This window comes from Jaculus jaculus, chromosome 13 (genome assembly GCF_020740685.1).
Source record: "Jaculus jaculus isolate mJacJac1 chromosome 13, mJacJac1.mat.Y.cur, whole genome shotgun sequence".
NCBI classification, from domain to species: Eukaryota; Metazoa; Chordata; class Mammalia; order Rodentia; family Dipodidae; genus Jaculus; species Jaculus jaculus.
Window position 1 is genome coordinate 36,831,718 of NC_059114.1, and position 27,519 is coordinate 36,859,236.

At 39.2% G+C, this 27,519-nt stretch overlaps 1 protein-coding gene across 2 annotated transcripts in view; it reads right to left on the bottom strand.

The window, feature by feature from the left end:
• Positions 1-569: 569 nt before the first annotated feature.
• Stk32a (serine/threonine kinase 32A) overlaps positions 570-27,519 on the bottom strand; it is a 134,301-nt gene continuing 107,351 nt past the window's right edge. For both annotated transcript variants that reach the window (XM_045133129.1, XM_004664735.2), the window contains exons 8-13: positions 19,571-19,668; positions 9,344-9,460; positions 6,642-6,767; positions 4,978-5,106; positions 4,328-4,392; positions 570-3,959 (exon numbers count right to left, since the gene is read on the bottom strand). In XM_045133129.1, coding sequence (XP_044989064.1) covers positions 3,866-3,959; positions 4,328-4,392; positions 4,978-5,106; positions 6,642-6,767; positions 9,344-9,460; positions 19,571-19,668 — 629 coding nt within the window. In that variant the 3' untranslated portion in view covers positions 570-3,865. The remainder of the gene's footprint in view (positions 3,960-4,327; positions 4,393-4,977; positions 5,107-6,641; positions 6,768-9,343; positions 9,461-19,570; positions 19,669-27,519) is intronic.

A 27,519-nucleotide genomic window follows, 5' to 3' on the forward strand; every position in this document is an offset into this window, starting at 1 on the left:
GCCACTGCTGGGAATATCACACAGGACACTTAACATGACCTGAACTGAAGGGCATTTGGTATGCAAGACCTTAGAGACCACAAAAATCCCAAGTGCCCACTTGTTTCAGGACATGCCTGAGAGGTAGCTGAAAGCTCATCATATTCTCTTTTAAAGCCAAAGTTGCTGCAAGAGTTCAAGATACATGTTGTCTTCTATCCCAGGTTACAGGCCTTGGCCATTCACCTGTATAAAGGATAGGACAGAACCCTGAGGGGTGGGAGTGAAGAGTACTGAAAATAGAGGTGCAGAGGTTATCTATGAACTTGAGATTGAAGTGAAGTGCATCAACCACAATTCTGCTTCATTCCCTAGATGTGAATCCTAGTGGGGTCACAGGTTTTTGTTTTGCACATATATGGGTCAATTAAAATCTGCCTTCTAACTAATTACAGAGATAACCAATACTACCTCTAAGGATGCCTCCTCCAACACACACAAACTGACAAAGGTTGGTGGCATATTGTTACAGAAGATATTTTAATACATGCATATTTACACTGTGATGCAACAGCACAACAGAGGTATGTTTCCCATTCAAGGTCTGCCAGATCAGTTCATAAAAGCACAGAAAAATGAAGTTTGCAGTTTCAACATCAATGTATCAGTCAGATACACAACTCACAGTGACAGGTGTCACAGGTAGACAGAAGTAGGGAGCAGAATTTCGTGTAGACAGAATACAGAAACAGCTGAGTTCAAAAACAAATATTATTTTTGTGCCTTTTCACTCAGTTTTTGAAGCACTGCAGTTTTTTTTATGAGTACGTCAACCACAAACAATGGCAACATTGGTCTATTAATGAGTACATTAATTCTCTTCCTAGTTACTTATTCGTCTATCCATTAGGAAATTCACAATGATAGGAAATGTAGTCATTTCTGGTTTAAAATTTCCTATGAAGCAAAGCCTAACCTAGATTACTGTAATTAATTCAGCAATGCTCTGTGCTGCTTAACGTTCATTACTGCCCTAGGAATGAGCTCAGTCGTAAGCAGTGCTGCCCCAGGATGTTGCCCTTCAGAGCATTGCCTTCCTGGAGTGAGGATCATGGTCAGGGTTGCCCCATGGCTAGCCTTCCCACCCCTCCACTCCAGGTCACTGCTACAGTGCAAGACTGTTACTTCTATGACATACTGGCTTTCAAGCCCTGCTTGGATCTCTCAGATGTTCTGTACAAGTAAAGAAGGAAACTGAAAGAAAGTTCCAAGAATCATAGACAAAAAGATGCAGCAGTTACCTATTTTCTCAAGTTTTTATCCCTAAGCCTGTCACAAATCTATGTGAGACATGTTCCATCTACCCCAAGTTATGGAACAAACCCAAATGATCTAATTGCAGCAACCAAACCAGTAGGAATTTAGGAAAGGTTTTGATTTGTTTGTTTTAACCTTTGTTCTGTAAAATGCACAGCAGCATGGTGCACTTAGTACCAGTTCATCAGTCCTGCCTAATGCAGTGATTTTGATTCTCACAAGACTGAGGCTTAAACCGAGGGCTTTGTACAAGCAAAACAACATTCTACTGCTAACTTCACACCAGTACTTTTTTCTCTAGCTCAAAGCACTCTGTGTGCCACTTATCTGACAGCCCCAGAAAGCTGACTGACTTACACTGTCTTTCAATCTGTGTCCAAGGTTCAGAAAGCCAACAGTGGTGTCCGAGGAACAAAGCTACTCGCTGGGAATAAAGACTAGGGACTCAAACTACAGAGAATGCATGTGTTCCTATCCTACCTTCAAGTGCAGACATGAACGAACTGCCCACAGGCCTGACTACCACCCTCACAGAGCCCCCTCTGGCCCTGCTGGTCTTTACTAACCAGTTCTAAAAGCTGCTCACTTGGAAAAAGCAAGCACAAACTGAGAGGAGGAATCATGCAAGGGGAAGGTGAGTCCACAGCTCTTCGAGGCTCTAGTAAGGACACACAGAGAGTGGAAGCTGAACGTGCAAGTGGAGGTGCCAACCTGAAAAAGAATCTGGTCATCCATATTGCCACTGTGTTTGACCCACCCTCAAGTAAGTCAGAGAAAGTGCTTTGAGTTTATGGTGTTGGGACAAACTCAAAATGCATACAAATAATGTTTAAGAACAGTAGAGAACAACAGATGAAAAAACTTGATTTTAATTCTTCATCAAAAATATGGTTGTCCTTTGAGTAGAGAGGCACTATTTCCAAGCAATACCAGGAATTAGGGACCCATTCAACTCAGTGGAGAGAAAATCATAAATGCTGATTTTAAGTTCAGCTCTAGGCCTTTCACAGACTTTGTGACTCCAGTGTGAACTCCCTCCGGGGCTCTCTGGTATTGCAGGCACAGCCCTATCTCTTCTTCCTTCTTTAGTTGACTTCCTCCTGTGCCTTCCCGAATGGGTTCCAGGCCCCCTCTCTTGCCAGCTTACTGCCATGTAGTGCAGACCATACTCATACTCGCAAGTGTTGATGGCTTAAGCTGCCAGCAGAAAAAGCAGTCCTCTGTAAAGCCCTCACATTTTCACTCTAGCAGTGTCACCAGTGCGCAGGCAAAAGTGGATTCTGCTGCAGAGACCTTGCTTACATCAGTACAGCGGAGTTGCATCATATGCACACTTAGGTGAACTCAACTTTTCAAATAAGTGCGATATAAAGAAAAGAAACCAAAGCATCAATGACATTGTAAATAATTAGGTAGTTCTGCCAACTGATTTACAGTGAGAACAATGTGGGAGCCTTCAGTTTCCAGGACTTTGACCACTTGATGTGTGTGTATCCTGCTGGTCTACATTTAACTCTATAAAAGACATGTGTAAATTATCAGCATGCTTGTGTTGCTAAAAGTAAAATCAAAGGACCTAACAAAGTAAAACCAGTCAGTTGTTTCATAAAAGAACAATTTACTAAGCCAGCTTTAGCTAACAAAAGTGTTATAGGAAGTTAAGGATTTTTCAAGGGTAAATTTAACTGTCTTCCAAACTCACTTTAATTTATAATATAATTCTCCTGTAAAGGTCAATTTCACTGAACTATGAAGTAACTCTGCTTTCCGTGGTGTGGAAGTGTTATCTGATCTTCTCCAAAAGTGGATCTCTCATAATCTTCAGGGGAAACTAGTCTTCAATGGTGTGTGCCAAGAGGATTGTGGCATTTTACAGCTGGTTTATTGAAAGGAAAAGCAAATGTGTCCCTGTTTGTAGCATTTACTAATGTCCATCATTACCAAGATCAATTGACCAAGACTACATTGCTGAAAAGGAAGTTGGAGGTCCATATATTCAGCAGGATCTCACTAGCTGACAGGTATTGATATGGTATTAACTCCTGCACCCACTGGAAAGTCCTGTGAATCTTGCAAGTCCTAATCTGACCTTATGCATTTATTCCTGAGGAATTCTTTCTTCCTATCCAGTCAGGCTTCAGGATTCTGACCTCTTTATGAAATTCTCTAGTTCTGAAGAGGCTCAGTGTCACAGTGTAATCATAAGGAATGAAAAAATAAATCTACATTCAAGTATTAATCTTAAAATATAAAATAAAGGCTGTGTACAGTAATGATTGTAGCACTAGCAATGCAAAGAATAGTTCATGTGCATAAGACTTTCCTAGTCAAAGGGTAACTGAAGCAGCAGTGGACGTGGTTAATCTAACTAGTCACAGTGAAAGGAGACCCGAGGAGCTTGGGCCCAGGACTCTGCACTAAACAGTGCTGCCTCCTTCGTGGGATATTCATTCAGATTCTAAGTCACGAGTTGTGGAGTGGCAAGCGTGAAGGTAGCTCTTCTTGATATAATAATCAGAAGTTTATGGTCAGGTGCAGAACATTTCCCAAGAAGCAAACGTTAAGGCCTTCACAAGTTGTTATTCTGGCCGTCCTCTTCCTGGGTAGGTTTGGTTTGTTCCAGAGCTAGATTTGCTTGCCTTTTATTAAAATCTCTTTTTACTCTTAAAAGAAAAAGAAAAGTTTCATTCTTAGAAAAGAAAGACGAAAAGCTTAAACTGTTAACATGATAGCACAGAACCCAACATTTTGTATAGCGACATGAGCTAAGAAAGTCTTTAAAGTCACTGTGCTCTTATCTTAATTCCTCAGCCTCCCCCATAAGCAAACATCTGATACAGGGCTAGTGGCTAACTTAAAAAACCCTGATAAGACAAAAAAGGTTTCTGCATTTTCTAATTTTTATGATAGATTTGTCTCATTTTTATAATCAGAAATTTTTTTTAAAAACCTTAAAAATACAATATCTCTGCAAGTAAAGTCTGCCTGAAATAAGAATATTTTTAAGCTGATGGTTTCCCAAGTTACTTACTTTTCTCTGTTGAATATGATAAACTCTTTCTGGACAGAATCAAGGTGCTCTTGAAGAAGACATTTCTTCAAGGTGAACATTGAGAAAAAAAACAGGTATACTTAGCATATGAACATGATTCTATTCAATAATTAGGTCAGGTCTAAGAAGTGCCAATATAACTTCAGGATGGACTTTTCTGGAAGAATGACAAAGGAGGAATGCTTTCTACCTAAGCAATTGCACTGGCAGAACCTATTGGAAAGATTTTGGGACTCTAGATTATATTGAATGGAGTGAAGAGTACTTACAATCCATTTCACACCTTAAAAAGGTAGCAGCTAGACACACCCACCCTCTTTGCTCCTGGCAAGGAGCCATGCCCTTGTTCCCTGCGAAACTTGCAAAGCACCTTGCAGGAGCTGTGATGGGAGATTGGGACTATATTCTTCAAATCCTGGGATCTGTGTTGTGATTCCTGCTGCTTGAAATCACAGGGGCCAGAAAAAAAAAAAAAAAAAAAAAAGAAGCAAATGGTCACAGTGTCTGAGCCTCTCATCATTTTATAAGGACCCCAAATATTAGGGAAAAGCATGGTTTCCTATGAAATTTCCAAATGAATGGCACCCATCGCAAGAATGCCCACCACACTGGACTTGGGGGGATCTCACCTGGGAGGCATCACATTTCCGCATTTCCTTCTCCTTCTTTGCAAGGCGCTTCTTTTTCTTGTGAAGAGGTTTGGACTCCAAAATCATTTCTTCAAGTTCAAAGGTGGGGTCACAATTCAGCCTGCCTTTCTGCAAGGAAGGGGAACTTGGCTCAGTTTTTGGATCCATGCATCGTTCTAAACACACACCAGATCCAACAGGAAGAATAGCACTTAGTGCTACTGAGGCAGTCCCGGTAATAGCCTTGGATTTCTGCTTGAAGTTTTCTGCCATTTATTGCCAGTATTATCTGGTATGTGCTTTGATTATATATTTCATTTATTTTTATAAACTTCCAATTATCCCTCAGTGAGTAATAAAGAAAACCAAAAGTGAAATTATGTTTCTGAGGTTTGAGCTTTTGGGTTCCTCAGAGTTTGTGCTAATGAGCAGGTAGATCAGGACCACTTCAACTGCTTACTCACATCCCAGAACCTCCAACCAGACTTTCCAGATCAGTGTTTCTGAACATGAGGCCAAGAATGCCCTTTAATAAGTTCCCTAGATGATTCAAATTCACAGAAAAAACAAACAGGAATCCTTAAGGAAGCTTCTTAAGTCTTTAAGAATGACTAGGAGGAGCAATAGCTGTAGTAAGTGGTGCAGAGTTTCATGCAGTGAGGCATCAACTACATGCATGCTCTGGTGACCAGACCCTAAGGCACACACCTTGCCTCATTCTCCTGCTGTTCCTTGAGGTAGAGATTTGCACCCTCAGAATGCCACCAAACTGTTCCTTCCCTTCTTCCATGGAGCCTTCACCTAGTCCATTCACTGAGAATGTCCACAGGAACACACACACACACAATCAAAGCCTCACTTACACTCAAACAGAAATCTCAGGGCTGTTTCTACAAGTCCCTATAGGGGACATAATACTTCCCAATGTTCCTACACCTAAATGCACAATTCAAATCCTTGGCAGGGAAAAGGAACAATGGGCCTCACTAAGGTCCTGTTATAAATGTCATCAGCAGTCTGAGATGGGACACAATGTTCCTCAGTGGGGTATTAAATCAATGGGAATTATTTCTCTGTGGTTATCAGTCCTTAGAAATATAGAGCCATGATAGCAACAAACTAAAGAAGATAGAAGAATATTTCAAATCAATTTTTTTCCCTTAACTTCAAAAGTTTTCAGTCTTCTGACTGAAATTTTGAGGTAGGGTCTCACTCTAACCAAGGCTAGAGTGTAGTTCCAGGCTGGCCTCAAACTCACAGTGATCCTCCTACCTCTGCCTCCCAAGTGCTGGGATTAAAGGTGTGTGCCACCATGACAGGCACAGAGAAAAAAACATTTTTAAACCAACAGATTCATGGAAATGACTATTTGGAGAACTTGAATTTCTTTCCAATAAAGTCATACCATAAAAGTGGTTAGAGTCTACAATGACAAATGTAAATGAACCTATATTAGAACCCTAATTCAGCCACTTGCTAGCAGTGTTGACTTTTGATGACCAACTTACTCCATCCATGTGTGCCTCAATTTTCTCACTGTAAAACTGTATTTGGGTTTTTCTGCAACACTGGTATGATGATCAAATGAGACAGTGGGTAGACTTGACACACAGTAATGAGTACTTAGTGAGAGAGCTATTATGGCTTTGCTAGGTTGGACTCACATTAGGAATAAAACCAGGAATGAGCCTTTTCTGCAGAACTGCATCCCAATTCATATCACTCATGTAAGGGAAGTCCTGAATGTCCGTCAAGTGAGAAAACCGTTGGTCTGGATTAGGTTCAAGTAGCTGCCAATGAAAGACAAGCATCATGTTCACAAGGCATGTCAAACTTAGGTGAACCAAAAAATACCAAATTCCATCTAAGTGTTATAAACTATAGGGTTGAAGAAGGATCCAATGCAATGACTCCCTTCTCCTACCCCACATTCAAATCATGTAGATAATGTATGAGAGCTTTTGAAATGGGATAAGCACAAATAGTTTGTCCCACCATTGTGTTTGAATGCAAAATGTTTCTCCTAGGCTCATGTGTCTGAATACTTGGTCCTTAGCTGTGACACTGTTTGGGAAGGTTATGTAACTTTTAGGAGGTGGAGCCTTTCTGGATAAATTGGGTCTGTATAAGTAGCCTTAACATGTTGTAGCCTGGCCCCAGTTCCTGTTCACCCTTTGCTTCCGGGCTGGAGATAAGATGAGCCGGTTCCTGAGCCTGCCACCATGTCTTCCCTGCCATGATGGAACACATTTCCCTGGGAGTGGATGCCGACTTAAACCCTGTCCTTGTGTAAGTTTCCTCTGACCAGGCATTTGTTAAAAGCAGTGAGGAAGTAACTAACACATCTGATAAATGAAGCATATTTTGATTTCTGAGTCTTACTGAACATTTTTTCCTAATCTTCAGTATACTAATTTCCAATAAAGCACAATAGCTCATTTCACAAGATGCAAGCAGGTTTAAACAAGGTCAAATATATAAAGAGTTTAATATAAAGTTTGCTTATATTAAGTGGAAATGTGCCTGCATTTTCACAAGTGAAATTTTCAACTAATTGAAATGCACTGGAAGTGGCACAGATAAGGTACAAATGTTACTGTTACACTTCTGAATCTTACTAAATGGAATCAGAGTTCTTCCCCATTAACAACTCCCAGCTCAGACTGGCAAGGTCTGCCTTGTGTGGGAATAGTCATGCAGAGAAGAATGGTAGCATGTCTGGGTATAACCCTGGCAAGAAGCAGGGCTCTCTTAAAGACTGAAAAATAATTTCTTATGGAAAATCATTCCAACTCTTCAGTTTTATGTTACTAATAACAGGGTCTCAATTCCAAAACAATGAATCAGACCCCATAGTCAAGAGATACAAGCACAGACTCTTTATGTTGTTGAATCTCTTTTCCTTCACAACCTGGGAACTTGCCTCTTTTAGAAAATGAATAAACAACAACAACAAAAAAAAAAAAAACAGCAAAAAAACAATCAAGTCCATTCTTTTTGGATACTACTATTTTCATAGTATTTTTGTCTTTTTGGTGAATGTGGATGCCCTGAAACTCTGAATTAAAAAAAAAAAAACTTTAGGCCCCATGAATTCAAATATGTACAATTTTTCCCCCTATGATTGCAGACAGACATGGTCACCATGATCACACAGCTTATAGGAGAATCAGCATTTACCCAATAGCCACATGTGCTACAGTTAAGTCCAACTCATAGAATGTTATAAAGTGAAGACAGTGGTTCAGAGCTTATAATAGAGGAAGGGTCCTTAAGGAAGTCTTATTTGAGCTATGATATGAAGCTGTTTCTCAAACTATGTAGAGACCAATTTGTGTGTGTGTTGTTGTTGCTTGTGATTTGCTTTAATTTTTGATCCATTTAAACCACTGTGTAGTCTTACTGACAGAGCTCATATGCAGCTCCACACCATGTCAACATGAGACTTGAGTTTTACAGCAGCCACATAAGCCTGTGGCTTATGTAAGCCTAACCAAGGAGACAAGCCCAGTGACCATGTGCAATGTCAAATGGATATAGATGTTTCCAAATACTTCTCACAATTTCTGTACTCACAATGGGCTTATAGAAAAGAAATCATGGACTACAACAAATTTGCGAGTCACATTTTAAAGTAGACTGATATCATGGAAGGAGCTAGGTCTTGGCATAGTAATCCAAGAAGAGATTAGAATGGACAAAGGGCATGTGGTGAAGTGAGGATGAGGAAGGGAAAGAGAAGGCAAAGGAGAAAGGCAAACCAGCTTATGTGCAGACACATGGTGGCCAAAGTTCAAAAATAAGGCTTGGTAGGTAGTTAGAACCTTAGTTACACAAATTGTATTTATCTTTCTTCTAAGATCAATGAGGTACTTAGCTATGAGGAAGGAAAGCAGAAGCAAGTGGAATGGCAAAAGTATATGGGGCAAATCAGCTATAAGAAAAGACCAGCAGATGGATTAGGGTAAAGTCATGAAGATGAAGAGAAGTATTTAAAGTGTGTCATTTCATAATGTGGTGATGGGCTGGAAGTAGAATTGATAAATGTGTCCTCATTTCTGGCTTGTATAAATGGATGGATGGAGGGACCAGTCTTTAAAGAGAATGAATGTTAGGAGAGCCCATGAAATGCAGAAACAAAGAACTGAGAAGGTTTTGAGACAACCAAAAGGTACTTGTGGGTTGACTTAAGGAAGACATATATTTGAAAGCTATTAGTTGTGACAATGGTTCTACACATGTGTATTCTCCTGACTTCTCCAATCGTATCTTCTAACTTGAACCAGAAGCCATGCTTCTTTCATCATTTTCTTTGAACATGCTGTTTCTTTATATTTTACTTATTTTTTATTTTTATTTTTTTTACCTTTTTAAGAAGGGACACCATCTCCTGCGACCAGGCAGAAGGGTAGGTCACAATTGTCGTCTCAAACATGTGCACAATTTCCTTGCTGGATGTACTGGAACGAATATGATATGGTCTCTTGAGGGAGAAAAAGGATAAGAGGCTTCATGTCGAGAGGGGAAAATGTGCAAATGATTACAAGCTAAACTCTGTTGACAAAATACCAAGCTGTAGCATACCAGGTATGTGGGCAAATGTTGCCAGAACTTCTACTTTTTTAAAAAAGCTCTATCACAACCCTATAATTTCTTGTAAAATTCTTACAAAAGTTAGTACTTTCATACATCCAAACAAATACTTCAGTGAGCATAATCAGCCTCTGAGATGCTGATTTTTTTTCCTTTTTGCATGTGTGTAGTTTACATACATGTGTGCAATGTACATGTCCCATGGGTGTGCATGGGCTAGAGGAGGACACTGGCTGTCCTTGGATATTGCTTTTCCACTTGTTTCCTTGAGACAGGGTCTTTCGCTGGACCCAGAGCTGCCATTTTCTTTTAGCCTGGCTGACCAGCAAACCCAGCAATTATCAGGATCTGGCCTTTGCTCTCCACTGCACTGAGGAGACAGATGTGCATGGTCATGCCCAGCTTTTTATGTGGGTTCTGGGGGTCAAACTCAGACTATCTCAGACCTTCTCAGGTCCTCATGCTTGTGTGGTAAGTATTCTTACCCACAAAAGCCATTTTCCCAGCTCCGAAATTCTAGTTTCAAGTGGTTTTATAAGTAACATGTGTTTACATAAAAACTGAACAAACACAGAACTTTAAAAATATTATTATATAAGGTTGGTTATAATGATATCCATAATTTTACAATAGCTTTGTGTTCACTTATTTGAAAAGTACTGGGAACTGGGATGGTGGCACATGTCTGTAATATCAGCATTTGGGAAGTAGAGTCAGAAGGATCAGGAGTTCAAGGCTTGCCTTGGCTACAAAGCAAGTTTGGGGCCAGCCTGGGATACATAAGAACCTGTTCATAAAAGAGACAAACAAATAAAGAAAAAAATGTAAAACTAAAACACAGTAAGATAGAAAACTACTCAGAAAATATCTTTGGTTATGAATTTTCAGTGGAGCATTTTATGGTAAAGTAAGAAATTAAAAAAAAAAAAGAAAAACTTTTCTACATTGTAGCTTTAACTTTGGGAAGAAAAATTAGACTTAGCTACTGTGATTTTCACAACTGTCCACTAGAGAGCAGCCTTGATTGAAACAAACTTCCATACTGGGATTTCATGTCTTCTATGTGAGCTGTAACATCTTAAAGCCAGGTATTTTAAAATACTCCTACTAGTGTCCACAGGAACCAGACTTCCTCATTAGATTAATCGTAATACAATTCATAAGGATGTTTTCATTTATCATGTGCTTGGCTCTTTCCAGATGTTTAACCAATTTTTTCCTTATGAGCTAAATTGGAGAAAAGGGAAATGTTTGCTTTCCCTGTAGGCAATCAATCAGTATTGAAGGTAGTATGTAGAAGGATTTGGGTGCTAAAGTCAGCCACTCAGTTTCTGAGCCTCTCTTTCTTGATCTGTAAGATGAAGCTGCTTTATTTACCAATGGACCCCTTCACAAGGTTGCTGGAAAAATAATAGATTACACATACATAACATTCTGTATGGAATGGCTAATGCTTTCTCACACAACATAAAGATGGTTTTATTGCTTCGGGCGTTGGGAAGAAATGGGCCTGTAGAGATTTTAATTAATAATGTCAATGTGAAGAAGAAAGGCTTAGCTTAGCTTCATACACAGAAAGAGAACCGTGTGATACCAGGAGGTGACCTCAACAGGAGAACTAGGTCAAACTTTTCATCCTTTTCAAGTAAGATATAAAAACAACTGCCACAGGCTTTTCCCTCTCTCCAGCCTAAATAAAGCACCATGGGTAAACCACTTGTCTTGGTGAAGATATAGGGAAATAACACCTGGAAGGAGTGTTAAGGCTTAAGCTCCACAACCAATGCCCACTGACTACTACTGGCCAGGGACACTGCAGGCTATGACTGTTATGTTAGTGGGCCTATGGTCTACATTAAATAATTACATACAAGCCGGGCATGGTGGCACACACCTTTAATCCCAGCACTCAGGAGGCAGAGGTAAGAGGATTGCTGTGATTTCAAGGCCAACCTTGAACCTCCATAGTGAATTGCAGGTCAGCCTGGACTAGAGTGAGACCCTATCTCGAAAAACAACAACAATAATAATAATAATTACATAGATAGTCACATACATCCATGCTCACCCTCATGAAGGCACATACATTTAAGTAGATGAGATATAAAAAAATAAAGAAAAATTATAGTCTATAGTAGGACGTAACAAACTATCCTAAAACAGATTATAAATTAACAGTGAAAATCTAAAGAACAAATACAGTAGAAAACTTAAAATTTTAGATAATGTAAATGGTATCTTGTGATTATAATTATATTTTGGCAGTATAAGAACAAAAGAATCAGCAGGGAAAGTAGCCTGTTATCCCAGTACTCAGGATGCTGTGGTAGGTGGGGTCTGTGTTGCATAGTGAGACATTGGCTTTCATGATGGAGCACACCTTTAATCCCAGCCCTTGGGAGGCAGATGTAGGAGGGTCGCTGTGAGTTTGAGGACACCCTGAGACTACATAGTGAAGTCCAGGTCAGCCTGAGCTAGAGTGAGACCCTGCCTTGAGAAAAGAAAAAAAAAAAAAAAAAAGCTGTGGTGCAAAGCATCTTGAGTTAATACTATTGTATAATACAAAACTGTAAAGACAGGCTTTTGCCTTTCAGTGGTGTGGCAGTATTATGTAAAATGCCCCACATAGTGTGTTTGAATACTTAATTCCTGGTTGGTGCTTTTTGGGAAATTTGAGGAATCCTGGAGGAGATAGAGCCTTATGTGAAGATGTCATGGCCAGGACCAGCTGACTGTTCCTTCCTCTCTATTTCCTGCTAATGTGACAATGTTGGTCTGCTTACTGCTCCAGACAAGCTTTCCCATCCTCTCTAGGACTATAAACTGAAGTATATTCATTTCCTCCCATAAACTATTTCTGCTGTTGTTTTGTCTCAGCAATGAGAGAGTAACTGACAAAAATGACAATAGACAAGCCAAGGGACAGAGACAAAACAGGTTAATAGTTAATGGATATATTCATCAAAACTGCAGTAAGCTCAGAAATTGCAGGGGTGTTTGTTCAAGCATGCTTTCTCTTTAAGTGTGTTTTTTTCTGTAAAAGAGAATTTGTAAATGAGCAGGAAGTTATTGTTTAGCAAACTCCCTCTGTAGTTTAGTTATGATGATACCTGTTAATATTTCATATTTTTATATTTTATTTACTTGAAAGAGAGAAAGACAGGGGGAGAGAGAGAATGGGCACACTAGGGCATCCAGCCACTGCAAAGGAACTCCTTTGTGTATTTGGCTTATGTGGGTCCTGGAGAATCAAACCAAGATCCTTTGGCTTTGCAGACAAATGCTTTAACCACTAAGCCATCTCTCCAGCCCAATATTTATTTTTAAACATTTGCTATGTTTTGAAGAATAATCACACAAATCTCCTTGGTGATTATTTATTTAAAAATATTTTGCATGTAGATGTGTGTATGGTATATGTGCACATATGTATACACACCTATATGTATAGGCACATATTTGTGCAGATATACATGCATTTGTGTATGTACATCTGGAGGCCAGAGGACAGCCTCAGCCCTTTTCAATCACTCTTTACCTTATCTTTTTGAGACAGGGTCTCTCACTGAACTTAGAGTCCACTGATTCAGCTGCACTAGCTAAGCAGTGAGCCCCAATCGTCCTCCTGTCTGCTTCCCCATCACTGGGATTACAGGTGGGCATTGTCATGCCCAGTTTTTATATGGGTGCTGGGGCTCTAAACCAAGGTTCTCCTGCTTGTGTGGCACACACTTTACCAATTGAGCCATCTCAATTTTGTAACTTTGTAACTTCAGTCCTTCAATATGCATTTACTAAATATTAATTAAAAGCCACATATTGTGGATTGTACTACATTATATAACATATATGTCCCACTTTTAATGAACTAACAATCTAAAAATGTACAACAGAAAAAAACCTGAAAACTGACATACCTGGAAACATTTGTAAAGTAACCCATTGAAAAATGGATTTAATCATAAAACTAAATACACTGAGATGTGATCTAGAAAGTTATAAACAATATTATCTTGTTACATTAAAAAACAACATATCCAAACAGAAATTCATCACTTGGGATTTTATCTTTGTTGAAACAACTATATAAATATACATACATGAAAATAGATTGTCCTCATGAGAATAAGGAAATTTGGGAGTAAATACCACAAACTGTGATTGCCCTGCTCAAACCTTCTGAGTGTGGAGGCCAGCTGGATTCTGTTTTATGCCCATACCATGAAATATTGCCTCCTGTTTTCCCAGGTCCACCCCCATGGCTCCTATTCCATTGTCTTGACCAAAACACCTCTCACAACAAACATATATTTTTTGGAAACAAAATCTCACTGTACAGGCTAGGGTAACCTCAGCCTCAAAATCATGGCAATCCTTCTGCCTTAGCCTCCTAAATGTTGAGAATTTAGGTATGTGCCATCATGTTCAACTTGAAACTGTTGACTTCTGAAGGTAAGGCTAGAAGGGAATTTTATTTTTACCTCAAGACTACAGTTGGTTTTTTTTATTTTTGTTTTTTATTTTCTAATAAAATTAGTTTACAGATTTCTTTATAAAGGTGTTATTTGTAATGATAGAGGTAGTAGGATTTTAATAGGAAGAGACCTGGAAAGGCTGTCTTCTCTATACAAAATTGGGATACTTTGATAGCCTGTCTCTTCTTAGAAATGACCAATACACATTGGATATAAAGGCCAAAGAAAACCTTGACATCCAGACACATCTTTATACTAAAGCTCTGTTCAGCAAGTCCCAAACCTGTGAAAAGTGAATGTTTAAAAAGACTAGGGTTTATCTTAAGAAATATCATTATAGTCAAAGATAAAATACTTCTTTGAATATAATTTTATCAAAGTGATGGCTTTGAGAAAATGAAAGAAGAGGCAGTTAGTCCAAGGGGCAAGATCATTCAAATGGAAGCAAATTCAGCAAAGTTAGTGTTATTCTAAAGGGCAAAGAATGTCAAGTCGGGAAGCATGAATATGTGTGTGTGAGAGAGAAGTATTGAAGAACAACATGCTTTAAAGGAAAGGTCAAATCTGTCCTTTAAAGAAATGAATTTGTCATTGTTGATTTATCAGATCACAGGAGACTATCATGAAACTAAAATATAGAATAATGACTTTCTTGGAAAATTCATTATAGGTAGGAAGACCTCATATAGATGGGGGATTCATAAGTGAAATACTAGGCATGTTTAAATAGTAACATGCAATTACTCTTATTTCTACTTACTACTCAGCCATGGCTTTGATAAGTTTGTTACAGAACATGAGGATGGGAGAAGATTCATATTCCTCTGATACACAGCAGGAGGTGGACAAGGAAACGAACCCTGAGAATGTGGTGTGAGAGAGAACTTGTAGGTAGCTTCTAGTTGTAACAATGTCATTCTTCACATAGTTGCCTTTATAATCATGAATGTGATACTCATTTCTTCATTATTCCCATCTAATGATAAAATCCATCACAAGAAAGAAGTTACTTTTTAGGAGATTTACCAATTGCCTATATATCTGGCTTACAAAAGGAGTTCTCTTCTGTTAATATGAATAATTCACCAAAATTTAAATTATGCTTACCAAATACTATTATTATGCTCTCCTCAGGGAAACAGGAGTAAGAACTGTGAACTTAATAAATTAATACTGTGATCTGCATAGAGAAGATGAAACAGATAAACTTGTAAAACCTCCTCTGCTTCTCTGAACAAAAAGAAGTCATTGGATTATGTTGAAACAGCCCCAACCTCTAATAGATTTTTAATATATGAGCAGGTCTGCTAATCATGACATTGTATTTTTTGGTGTGTGTGTGTGTGTGTGTGTGTGTGTGTGTGTGTGTGTTGTACTGTACATGTGTGTTCAGGTGCATGTGCCCAGTGTACATGCTATGGAGTCCAAAGGAAGGTGTCAGGCATCCTCCTCTACTTCTCTTCTTTGTTTCTCTGAGACAGAATCTCTCCCAGAGCCTAGAGCTCCCAGTTTTTTATCAACCAGGCTAGTAGACCAGAGGGTCCCAGTGATTCTCCTAACCTCTACCTCCGCCCCTCAGCACTGAGGTTGCATTCACGCACAGCCATGCCTGGCTTCGTACACAGGCGCTGGGACTGGACTCAGGTCCTCACACTTGTGTAACAAGTGTTCCTAGCCTCTGAGGCATTTTTTCCAGCCCCAGAAAATGGCATCCTTAGTATACAAATTATGGTGTAATGATGTAGGAGCAGCAAGAGGGCTGTTTCCTGAATCAGAATGAGTGGTTCCAAAAGAATAGGTTGGCTGCGATATCTGGATGATGAGTCGAAACCCAGTTCCTTATTATGTGAGGAATAAGCTTTGACACTCATTAAGGTAACAATATGCAAGAGATCAGTCTCAGAAGACTCGCTGATGGCACCTTTCACTGGGAACCTGAGAGCACACAGTCCATTCAGACTGAATGATGTTCCCTTTCCCCAAATACATGTGTTGAAGCACTAACCCTCCCTGTGATAGCGTCTGAATATTGGGCCTTTGTTTGGTAATTCAAGACCATTAGTACAAAAAGTTGGGTCTCTCATGGTGGTCTTGGTGGCCTTATAATAATGAGAGAGATTAATGTCTCTCTCCCCATTGTGTGAGGACATGGCCAGAAGGCAGCCCTGTGAGTCAGGAAGACAACCCTCACCAGAACCTGACCATCTGATACTCAGATCCCAGACGTCTAGCTATCCACATTCCATATAATAAGTTTCTGCTATTTAAAGCCCCTCAGTGGATGCATTTTGTAAGGCAGCCCTAACTCACTTAACAAAGTTTTGTAACTGAAAGCCAAGGAGCTGCTATATCTACCTCAAAATGTGGAAGCAACTTTAGAACTGGTTGTAGAGGCTAGACATTTTTAGGTATTTGTTAGAAATAAAGCCATGAAGGGTGATTCTGGTCAGATCTCAGACAGGAAGGAGGAACTGCTGTTAGCAACTAGAGGCATGATCCTTGTTATAAAATGACAAAGAACTTGTCTGAACTGTGTTATATGGTCTATGGAGGACAGGTGGAACTTATGAGAGATGAAATTGGATATTTAGCTGGGGAGAGTCTTAGGTTCAATGTTGAAAGTGTATGTTGACTCCTTCTGGCTCAAGTAAAATGCAAAGGAAGGCAGATGAATTAAAGAAGAAAATTATTGAGCAAAAATCAGAAACTGAAAATATGGAAACATTTTGACTTATTTATATAGTAATAAACAAACAGGAACCAGGAGTGTTACTTTAAAGAGAACAGCAAGGCTAAGGCTGAAGAACTAATTGATAAGGAAATGATGCAAGGGCTCGGTGACTCATGGGCTTAATCAGCATCTAAACAAAATGCAGAGGTGAAGCCTGGATTGTGCCAGGAGAGCTGCTGGTTTAAAGAGCACAGAAAGTGGGTTAGACTGGAGGAAGTGTGTCCAGTATCCTAAGACAAGAATCATAATGCACTATCCTTCAACTAAAAAGGAAAAGGAGCCTGAAGAGATGGCTTAGTGGTTAAGGTGCTTGCCTGCAAAGCCTAAGGACCTATGTTCTACTCTCCAGATCCCACGTTAGCCAGACACACAAAGGTGAGGCAAGTGTAAGGTTGCACATGCCCACTGGGTGGTGCAAGCATCTAGACTTAGATTGCAGTGGCTAAGGCCCTGGTGTGCCAGTTCTATAACTCTTCTCTCTCGCTAAAAAAAAAAAAAAAAAATTAAAAGGGAAAAGGGCCCACAGCAGTGATTCAGAGAGAGTATTAGGGCTCCATTTCCCATACAAGTTTGAAAGTCCTGACTTCGAAGGCAAGACTGGCTGCTACCTTAATTTCAAAGGATAGGCCTAGCACCTGGCAGAGTGGTGAGAGTCAGGCACAAAGCCATGTGGTCAAGGCCACTGTAGAGCCATGTGAGTGACTTTAGTCTTGCGAGTGATACTGCCACTCCAGGAGAACTGGCAGCATGTAACTAAACCAAAGAAGATCGTTCTTTTTATCTATTACTTTTTACTTGCCATACAATATTTGTACTTATTGACAGGGTATAGTATTGTATGTGATATGTGAATTCAGTGTGTATTGATCAAATCAGGGTAGTTAACATTTATCTTTTCCTCACATATTTTCATTTCTGTGGTTTAGGAGCCTTCAGATGCTTCTCTAGCTGTTTTGAAAGGCATAATTAATTATTGTATGTCATCAATAATCTACTATGATATGGAACATCAGAACTACTTATCTTCATGCTATATTTTGATCCCTAATATCCACTCTCTCCCTACCCACACACTTTTCTTTCTAGTCTATCTCTATTCTTCTACTCCCTACTTCTATGTGATAAAATTTTTCAGCTTTTACACATGAGTGAGAACACATTGTATTTGGTGTTCTTGGCCTATTTGTATGTAATATACTGTCTTTCATTGCAATCTTTTAAATTTTATTTATTTACTATGGAGAGTCAGATGAAAAAGAGAGACAGAATAGATGATGCACCTGGGCCTCTAGCCACTGCAAATGAACTCCAGATGCATGCACAACCTTGTGGATCTGGCTTTATGTGGGCACTGAAGGATCAAACCTAGGTCTTTTGGATTTGCCAGCAAGTGCCTTAACCACTAAGCAATCTCTCCAACTCTCCATTACCATCTTTATGGCTATAAATGACAGGGATTCTTCCTTTACAATAGTCAAAAAGAATTATTCCCGAGTAATATGTAATGGAACTTGCCTTGCTATGTGTACATGACTGGAAATTAGTAAATCTTCCTGCTTTTCCATTTTTCTCCTTTGGAATGGGTTTGTCTATCATATGACTGTGTCTCCATTGCATTTTGAAAACACATGTCTAGTTTATAGGTTCATAGTTGGGCAGAAATTCTGCCTCAGGATTACTTGAAGTGATACTGAAATAAGAAGACTTTTGTGACTATTAAAACTTAAGAAGTGTGTTTTATGTGTAAGGACATGAATGCCATGAATTTTGGAAAGCCAAGAGTTCATGTTATTAATGTGTTCTCATTCATCTGTATGTTAAAGCTCTAACCCTCAATGAGCTAGTATTTGGAGGTAAGATGTTTGACAGGTAGTTAGGGTTAGTAGAGCTGGACCTTTGGAGAAGAGGAAAATGGGAAGATTCTCACTGTTTGTCTCTCTCCCTCTCTCTTCTTCTCTCTTCCTATATCCCTGTGTTTTTCTTTCCCTTCTAGTCCTTCTCCTTCCCTCTCTCTGCTTTATGAAGGAGGACACAAAGACATTTCAAAGAAAGGCTTCCTCAAAAGTCAACACTTCTAGCATTATGATTATAGACTTCTAATCTCTGTATTTGTAAGAAAAATAAATGTCTCCTTTAAGCTACCCAGTCTACAGTTTCCTCCTACAGGTAGGCTGAACTGATTGACATACAATCTTAGGAAATACCTGAACTATACAATAATTTTTTAAAAAAAATCTATAAATATAATTTTATCATATTTTCTTTTGCCTAGAAAAATGTTTTTGGTTTAAAGATGTTTCCTTTAAAAGGCTACTACTCCAAATTGTCAACTAACCCATATCATATATAGGAGCCAAATGACAGACAGACATCCAGCAAGACAGGGCATGAGCTGTGTTGTGTTAATAGTTCAGACTTTCTATGGAGAGGCATGCTGAACTAGTATTCTAAACTATGGCTGGACAACACACACACATACACTTAAACACACATATATGTACCCATGATACTAAGTGGGTATACTGACTTCCCCTCTGTGGGAGTGGACAGCAGCCATGTTATTCATTTAGTGCAGATACTAATTTATCTGTATAAATATTGATTAGTACCTTACATGTTTGGTCCTACATGCAGGACCCCAATGAATCTGTGCAGTAGTCTCAAGGGTACTATCAGCATCACACAAACTAGGTGTTTTATGATTTCTAATAGACTACCAGACAAAGCATTTTTTTCATTCTAAAATAGAGCTTGCTAGATGAGCAAACAAAGAGAACATGCAGTTCTACTGTACCCGGCCTCTCAACAGTTCATATGCCGTCACTCCCAGGGACCACCAGTCAACAGCAAAGGAGTAGCCTGCTTCCTTTCTGGAGTTGAACATCTCAGGTGCTAAAAAACACAGAACAGAGAGGCCAGCTTTACTCCCTGAGACATTCACTGATCAATTTTCCCAACATGCCCTTCCAAGGAGAATTACCAGCATAAATACTAGAAACACTTTAATCCATGTGTATTAGCCATTGTTAGATTGCTCACAGCAGGAAAAATTTCTAATTTTCTTACCTCTCTCAGTAGTCACATTCATCAACAATCACAATATGTACAGGCCTTAATAGACAAGCTCGTTTCCTTAACTAAGGACATGCATCTATTAAAACATGGCTCCTATTGCTGCAAATGAGCTGCTGACTCTGAAACAAAGAAGGTGCTATCTTCTTGGAAAGTTTGCAAAGGATCTATGATTGCAAACAGTATTCAAAATTATTTGTAACTCACACTGGATTGGATCTCCGTCTTGGGGTCACCTGGAAGTAGCAAGAGAAGCAAATGAACCCTCCTGCCAGAGGTGGGATGGTGAAAGGAATCAGGGAGTATGCAAAGGTTTTCAAAGAGCATGAGCCATGGTTACACTATGTAACTATATTTCTTGAATTGACTCCAGCACAAGGCAGGGTCATAGTTATTTTGCCTCTAGAGATGACCCTTCAATCACACATTTACTAAGAATTTCCCATAACTTTCTAAGAATACACCTAAGTGCCAAATGGTGGAATAGTGCAAATGAAGCAAGAAGCAAGGCAGATATCAGGTCTGGGTTCAAATTCTGCCATTACCACTTACTGTGCCCTTTAGCAAATCAGTTGGCAGAACATAATTTCTGTACCAACAAATCAAAATAGTGAAAAAGGCACCTTTATCAATCTAGAAATTAGATGTGATCATTCATGTCAAATCTGAGCATTGTCCCTGGGACTCACAAGGTACTTAGAGATGAAAACAAGAAATAACAAACAAACAAGACCCCCCCCCCAAAAAAAAAAACAGGTGCTGGGAGTGGTGGTGCACGCCTTTAATCCCAGCATTTAGGAGGCAGAGGTAGGAGGATCACCGTTAGTATGAGGCCACCCTGACATTACATAGTGAATTACAGGTTAGCCTGAGCTAGAGTGAGACCCTGCCTCAAAAAACAAAACAAACAAACAAACAAACAAAAAACCAGGAACTTGAGGCTGGGGAGATAACTCAGTGGTTAAAGTTATTTTTCCACAAGTCTGCTAAAGAGAATTCGGATCTCCAGCACAAACATAAAGCCAGATATGGAAGGAGCTATTATCCTAACAGGCCTACAGCAATGGGAGACAAAGGCAGGAGCATCCCAAAGCTCTTGGGGAAGTCCCTCAGTTAGCCTGGATTTCCCATTGGCAAACAACAAGACAGAGTCCATTTCAAACAAGGTGGAGGAAAGCATTAACATCTTCAGCTTGCCATATGACTCCCACGGGTGCACTGTGGCACACACGTGCCCAACCCCCCCACACACACACACAAACAGTGTAAAAAAAATAATAAAACTTAGAGAAGCAAGCACCCATCATAACTGAGGAATTTATTCAGTCCCAAGGTGCCAGGACTGATCACAAGACTCTTGTACTAAAATGCTGATTCTAGGCAAAGGAATCTGATGTGGTATGAGATCAGCATACCAAGACTTTCTGTGAATACTTACATCCTAATGTTCAGGATTGACCTGACTCGAAGAGCATGATGTGCAGGACTAAGTAGGCTTTATGCCCCAGTGAGCTCATGTTTCATGTATCATTGCATCCTTTCTGCAAGTCCCAAGTCCCAATGCAACTAGGAAGATAATGGTCCCAACCCTACAGCACTCCCACACACTGTGTAAAATGAGCTATATTTCTGCTGTCCTTTTTTGGTATTGCACAACTCAACTCCGGTAGTTCCCTTGCTGACAGGTATCAGGCATATCACTTAGAGAAAAACCAGACCCACTGTGCTGAGAAAATTACCACCTATCATAAACATTACACTGGAAAAGTTGTGTGCTCTGTCCTGTGGATTCTCTGCAGTGATTCTATGAGCATTCTTCTCTGCTTCTAATGCAATTGGGTGTGTACTCTTTCCTCTGCATGTTCTACTTTTAAGCATGAAGACATCTGGATATGTATTCATTCACTAAACAAATGTTCATTTTGTGCAAAGCACTGGGAATTGGGGAAGGACATAAAAACACAAAAGCCATAGCAATACACAGAAACACTACAGATGGATGAATCTTTGCACTCTCACAGCAGACAAAGCAAAGCAGGAAGATACTGAGGGGCCTTCCCTCTTGGTTCCAGAAGATGCCCTGCTCCTGAAAGGGTACAAATAGAACTAGAAAGGCACTGTGTTTTCTTGAAAAAAAAAAAAAAAACCACAAGTTTTGTGTGTAGTATTGTAGTGGATAGGTATTTCTACACACACATTCAGAAAAGCTAGTGAAACAAAATACTTTAAAAAATATCTACAAGGTAACACCCAGGTAACTATTAAAAAGTACAGTCTTGATTCTACCAGAGTGTATCTGTCCTGCCCACTCCCCTAGAACTCAACATCCTGAATTTGGTGTTAATAATGTGTGTTTGTCGTTAGTTTACTTTTAATTTATGAATCTCTAAACAATCAGTTTTGCCTGCATCATTACATCTTCCCATGGATGTGGATTAGCTGACAGAAGGAGTGCCTACCTGTACATCTATTTACTTAATTAGTTGCAGGGATTTATTTAAAAAAGAAATATTAACAGGCCAAAAAAATAAATTCCCTATTCCTTGTACTCTACTAAGTTTTCTTTTTTTGCATACTTTTTAAATTAATTTTTAATTGACAACTTCCATAATTGTGGACAATGCCCCATGGTAATTCCCTCCCTCTCCCCACTTTCCCCTTTGAAATGCTATTTGTTGTATTCATGTGTCTTTGTCTCTTACTCAATATCTGTTTGAGATTTATCTGCACATAGTTACTGTCTGTTTGAACTGAATATACTGTAATTTACCTGTCCTGTTGTGGATAGGTATTGAGGTTATTTTCAATTTCAGGGTATTATGAACAACCCTTTCTTGCTGTGTTTTTCAGACTTAGTATCTTTATGTAACCTCCCAGAGAGTGACCTGCTGGTGGTGGGGATGGGAATCTTCATGTATCCTAATAAATGACAAACTATTTGCTACAGAGACTGTGCTAGTTCACATCATGTCCAGTAATTTAAATTGGCAGTGATTTAAATTGGCATTTCCCCTGACTGCTAGAAAATTGCTATAGTTTTCTTTTACTTGAATGAACATGTGTGTGGTATGTGTATGTGTGTTCATGTGTTCATGTATCGCGGCCTGAGACCACTGTCTAGTGTCATCCTGAGTGGCTCTCCCTCTTACTTGTGTCTTACTCACTTGCTCTCTTCCTTATTGTCTAAGACAGCAGCTCACACTGAACTTAGAGTTCACCAATGAGGTTAGACTAGCTAGCAAGCAATGCCTCGAAGTCTTCCCATCTTAGCCTTTCCAGTGAAGGGACTTCAGGCATGGGTCACAACAGATGTCTTTTATATGGCTGTTGGGGATCCAAATTCAGGTCTTAATGCTTGCACAGCAAGTGCTTTATCAGCTGGGCCATTTCTCCACCCATAGGTTTCTATACATTTGTATCCTTAATTACATATTTTGTTTTAATCATTTAGTTTTCAGAGACTTACAAAACCTAGACAATAATCTCAATCAGAATATAAAGGAGGGGCTCCTCAACTAAAACTGTAAATTGAGTGTAATACAAATAATCCATGAGATTGTAGTGACACGTTATCAAACTTCACCTAAAGTAAAAATGTGCACACAATGATTTTTGAAACTTAATAGAAAGAAATATATATCACATCCATTAGCTATATTATAAAGCAATAATAATTAAAACAAACTCCCCAGAATACAGATATTAATATATAAAGTTATTTAGTGCAGATTAAATGATTTCATCATGGGAAAGGTATGATTTGACACATAATCCCAAAAGAATTACTTCATTATTGAAAATTTTAAAAAATCCGACCCTTATAAAACAAATGCTCTGTTAATATAAGACAAATATTAAGTAAAAACAAATAGAATAATAAATGTATTAAGAAAACTCATCTAAAAATCTGTGACTGTGAAGTGATTGCTTAGAATAGTATAAAAAAACATGAAGGTATTCACAAGCATAATACAGTGGGAGAACATGTGCTTCATGTTGCAAGGCCTGAATATGACCGCCAGAGCACTCTTCCCCAGATATGAGTTGTCTGGGGATATTGAAAGAAGGTGTTTATATCAAAAATGTCTTGAAACAGGAAATGATGGTGCATGCCTATAATCGCCACAGTTGGTAGTAAAAGCAGAAAGATTTCTCTGAGTTCAAGGCCCAAGCTACATACCAAGTTCCAGGCTAGCTAGGGCTAAATAGCAAGATCCTGTCTCAAAGAGAAAAAGTCTTAAAAACAGCAAATTAAAAAGTGAGATATCAATTACATAATAAATGCTATACCTAGGATCTAATCTTCTTAATCACAAAGACAAAAATTATTCATATAATCAATAAAAATAGCAGGAAACATATTAGTACTAAAACAGAAAATGGGAAAATATAAACAGAAGCCACAGAATTGCAGTTTTAACATCACAATGTCTTACTTACTTATCATATAGGATACTGACAATATAGTATATTGGTGAGATGTAGGAAAGTGAATGCATCAGACTCTTCTAGGGTGACTACAGATCATCCTGAACTTTCATGAAAGAAAGGCTTTCACATGTTCCTCTTTGTCCAGAAATTATTTCTCTAAGTAGCATTTTAACTGACAAGTAAAAAATATATATGGTATACAGTACATCTTGAAATATGTATATATCGTGGGCTAAATCAAGAAAATTAACTTGTGAAGTACCTCAAATATATAACATTTTTTGTTGTGGGAAAATTCAGAAGTTACTCTCAGTGATTTTCAAGAGTAGAAGACATTGTTATTTTGTAATGAAATTTATCACATAAAAGTCAAGTTGTAAGAAATGACTATTAGTAGGATTTCAACTACAGAATAATATTTCAAAATGGGAAACAACCTAATGCTCAGTAATAAGGAAAGTAAGACCAATAATGTTTTGCCACCCTCTAACCTGCAGTATGCTCATGAGCATTACAAATGATCTATTTACTTGCACTAGCATTAGCAGAGTGTTGGTTATCAAGCTGCAGGCTGTATAAGCAAAAGGAAGCTGGCTTCCATTCCAGCAGAGGTGTGCTGACTGGCTTGAACTAAAGAATAAAAGAGCCATGTGACAGAGTGAGGAGGCATTACCTACTTTATAACTGTAGGCCCTGCTCCAACTTGTACAAGCATCCTCACTGCTTATTCTGCTCACCCCTAATGGGGGAATGGCAATAGTTTGTGCCTCATACAATTGTTTTCAGAGGAAATGATCCAAGGTCTACATTTGAAATGGGCCCATTACTTCAGTAAGTATCGGTCATTACAAGTTTGTTACTATTGCCATCGTTCTGTGTCCCAGCCTAGATGTTTCTGTACTCTGGTTTAATTTCATGCTCTGTCAATCAGTTAATCACTTGCTGTGTGGTTATTATCATGTCATATTGTCTCTCTCTCCCTGATTTTATGATGTATGAAATAAAAATAATAGTAAAATTTATTTCTTAGTGTTGTTTTAAGAGCTTAATGATGTAATGAAGCACCTGGAACATCATAAATGCTCACTATGTAGTAGCAATTATTTTATTGCTATTTTAAAATTTTATTTATTTATTTATTTCTCTGAAAGAGGGTGAGAGAGGAAGAGAGAGAGAGAGAGAGAGAGAGAGAGAGAGAGAGAGATATTAGGCACATCAAGACTTCCAGCCACTGCATACAGACTCTAGGTAGATGTGCCACCTTGTGCACCTGGCTTTCATGGGTCCTGGGGAATCAAACCTGGGCCCTTAGCTTTTCAGACAAGTGCCTTAACCACTAAGCAATCTCTCCATCCCTTTATTGCTATTTTACTTTATTTATTTATTTTTATTGTTAGTTATGTACACCATGTGTATACAGCCATGTTGGTACAATTGTTGGCCTCCTTCTTGTCCTCTCCCCTCTGCAGGGGCACTTCAAGTTGGGGAATGTGGGTTATGCATTGTGGGGTAAGCCATCAGTTATGAGGAACAGGCAATGTCTCTGAGAAGAATGTCCCAACATGTGACTCTAACAATCTTTCTGCCCCCTCTTCCGTGATCTTCCCTGAGCTATGTAGGGTGATGAGGTCTTGGGAGCCTCTGTGTCTCTGGATCTCTGGTTTGGTGGGAGTTGAGTGTTCTCTGTGTCTCTCTCCTTCACCCTTGTGCTGGGGCCAGGTTCACCAGGAAACCAGCACTGTGGATCATTTCCCCTGTTACTCTATCGTTTCAGCTGGGGCCCTGGTGAGGTGTGATGGGCTGATACTCTCCTCAGGATCTACATCCACCTGAAAGAGAGAAGCAAATTCTCCAACAGAGAGTAAAGTCAGCACAAGATAAATGGGATAACCATTATTACTTTACAGAGAATTTAATAGGTGTAAGCTCTCTTGTAGCCCATGATTGGTGGGCTTGATAATGGAGAGTGGGCTCATTTTGGATATGGTTGGGACTTGTTTCCCAGAGCCAACTATGGGTTCCATTTCATTGAGCATATCCATTAGCCAAATCAAGAACAGTTGGAAATCCACCATGGCTGTGTGCCACTATTGCACTTAGGTGAGCATCACGCCAGGTTGTTTGCTCCTGAGTAGCTAAGAACACGAGTTGCTTGGACAGATGTTTGTCATTTTCCCCCAGTCACTCATGTAGCACCTTCTGGCAGTAGATGAGCTAACTGTCTGGGGATTTACTCACTTCCAGATTCCAAACAGGTCACTCTATGTTTTGTGCCAACAGCATATGGTATCTTAGACAGTAGGATCTTACCACTAACTTTTGGGAGCCACCAAGTACTCTGACAGAAATCTGTCTTCTTTTGGAAAACCTTGTAGGTCTGATCAACAGCTCAATGTGAATGTTAAATGCATGCTGGTACAGGGAGTTACAAGCCAGGACCAAGGAAAAGAAGGAAGGAAAAGATAGGTAATATAAAAGAGATAGTGTGACGAGGGAGAAGAGGAAGAGGCAAAGAGAAAGAGACAAACAGGAGAAGATGAAAGTGAGTCTTCAACATACCCTCCCCAGGGCCCTGTGGTTCAGATGTTTCCTCTAAGGACCCGATGAAGGTTCAAACTATTTAGTCTTTTAGGATATAGAATTTTCTGATACCATTGCCATTTAGGTCCATTTTTTGCACCACCCCCCCAGCATTAGCCTCCCCTCCCACCCCACCATCTCTATCATCTGGTCCTTAAGATGCTTATTTCTTCCTCTGTATCTCTGTCTTTTGCATATAGTAATGATACTGATTTTTGTGTGTTGATTTTGTCTCCTGCTACTTTGATGAAGGAGTTAATCTACTTTAAGAGTTTTGAGATGGAGGTTCTTGGATCTCTTATGTATAGAATCATGTCATCTGTGAATAGGGCTAACTTAACTTCTTCCTTTCCAACTTATACCCCTTTTATTTCTTTCTCCTGTCTTATTGTTTGAGATAGTACTTCCAGTACTATGTTGAAGAGCAGAGGTAACAGTGGACACCCCTGTCTTGTTCCTGATCTCAGTGGGAATTCTTTCAGTCTGTCCCCATTAAGTATTATTTGGACTTTAGGAGCTTTACATATAGCCTTTATTATGTTGACATATAAAACATCCATGCCTATTCTCTCCAATGTTTTTATCATGAAGTAGTGTTGTATTTTGTCAAAGGCCTTTTCTCCACCTATTGAGATAATCCTGTGATTTTTGTGTTTAAGC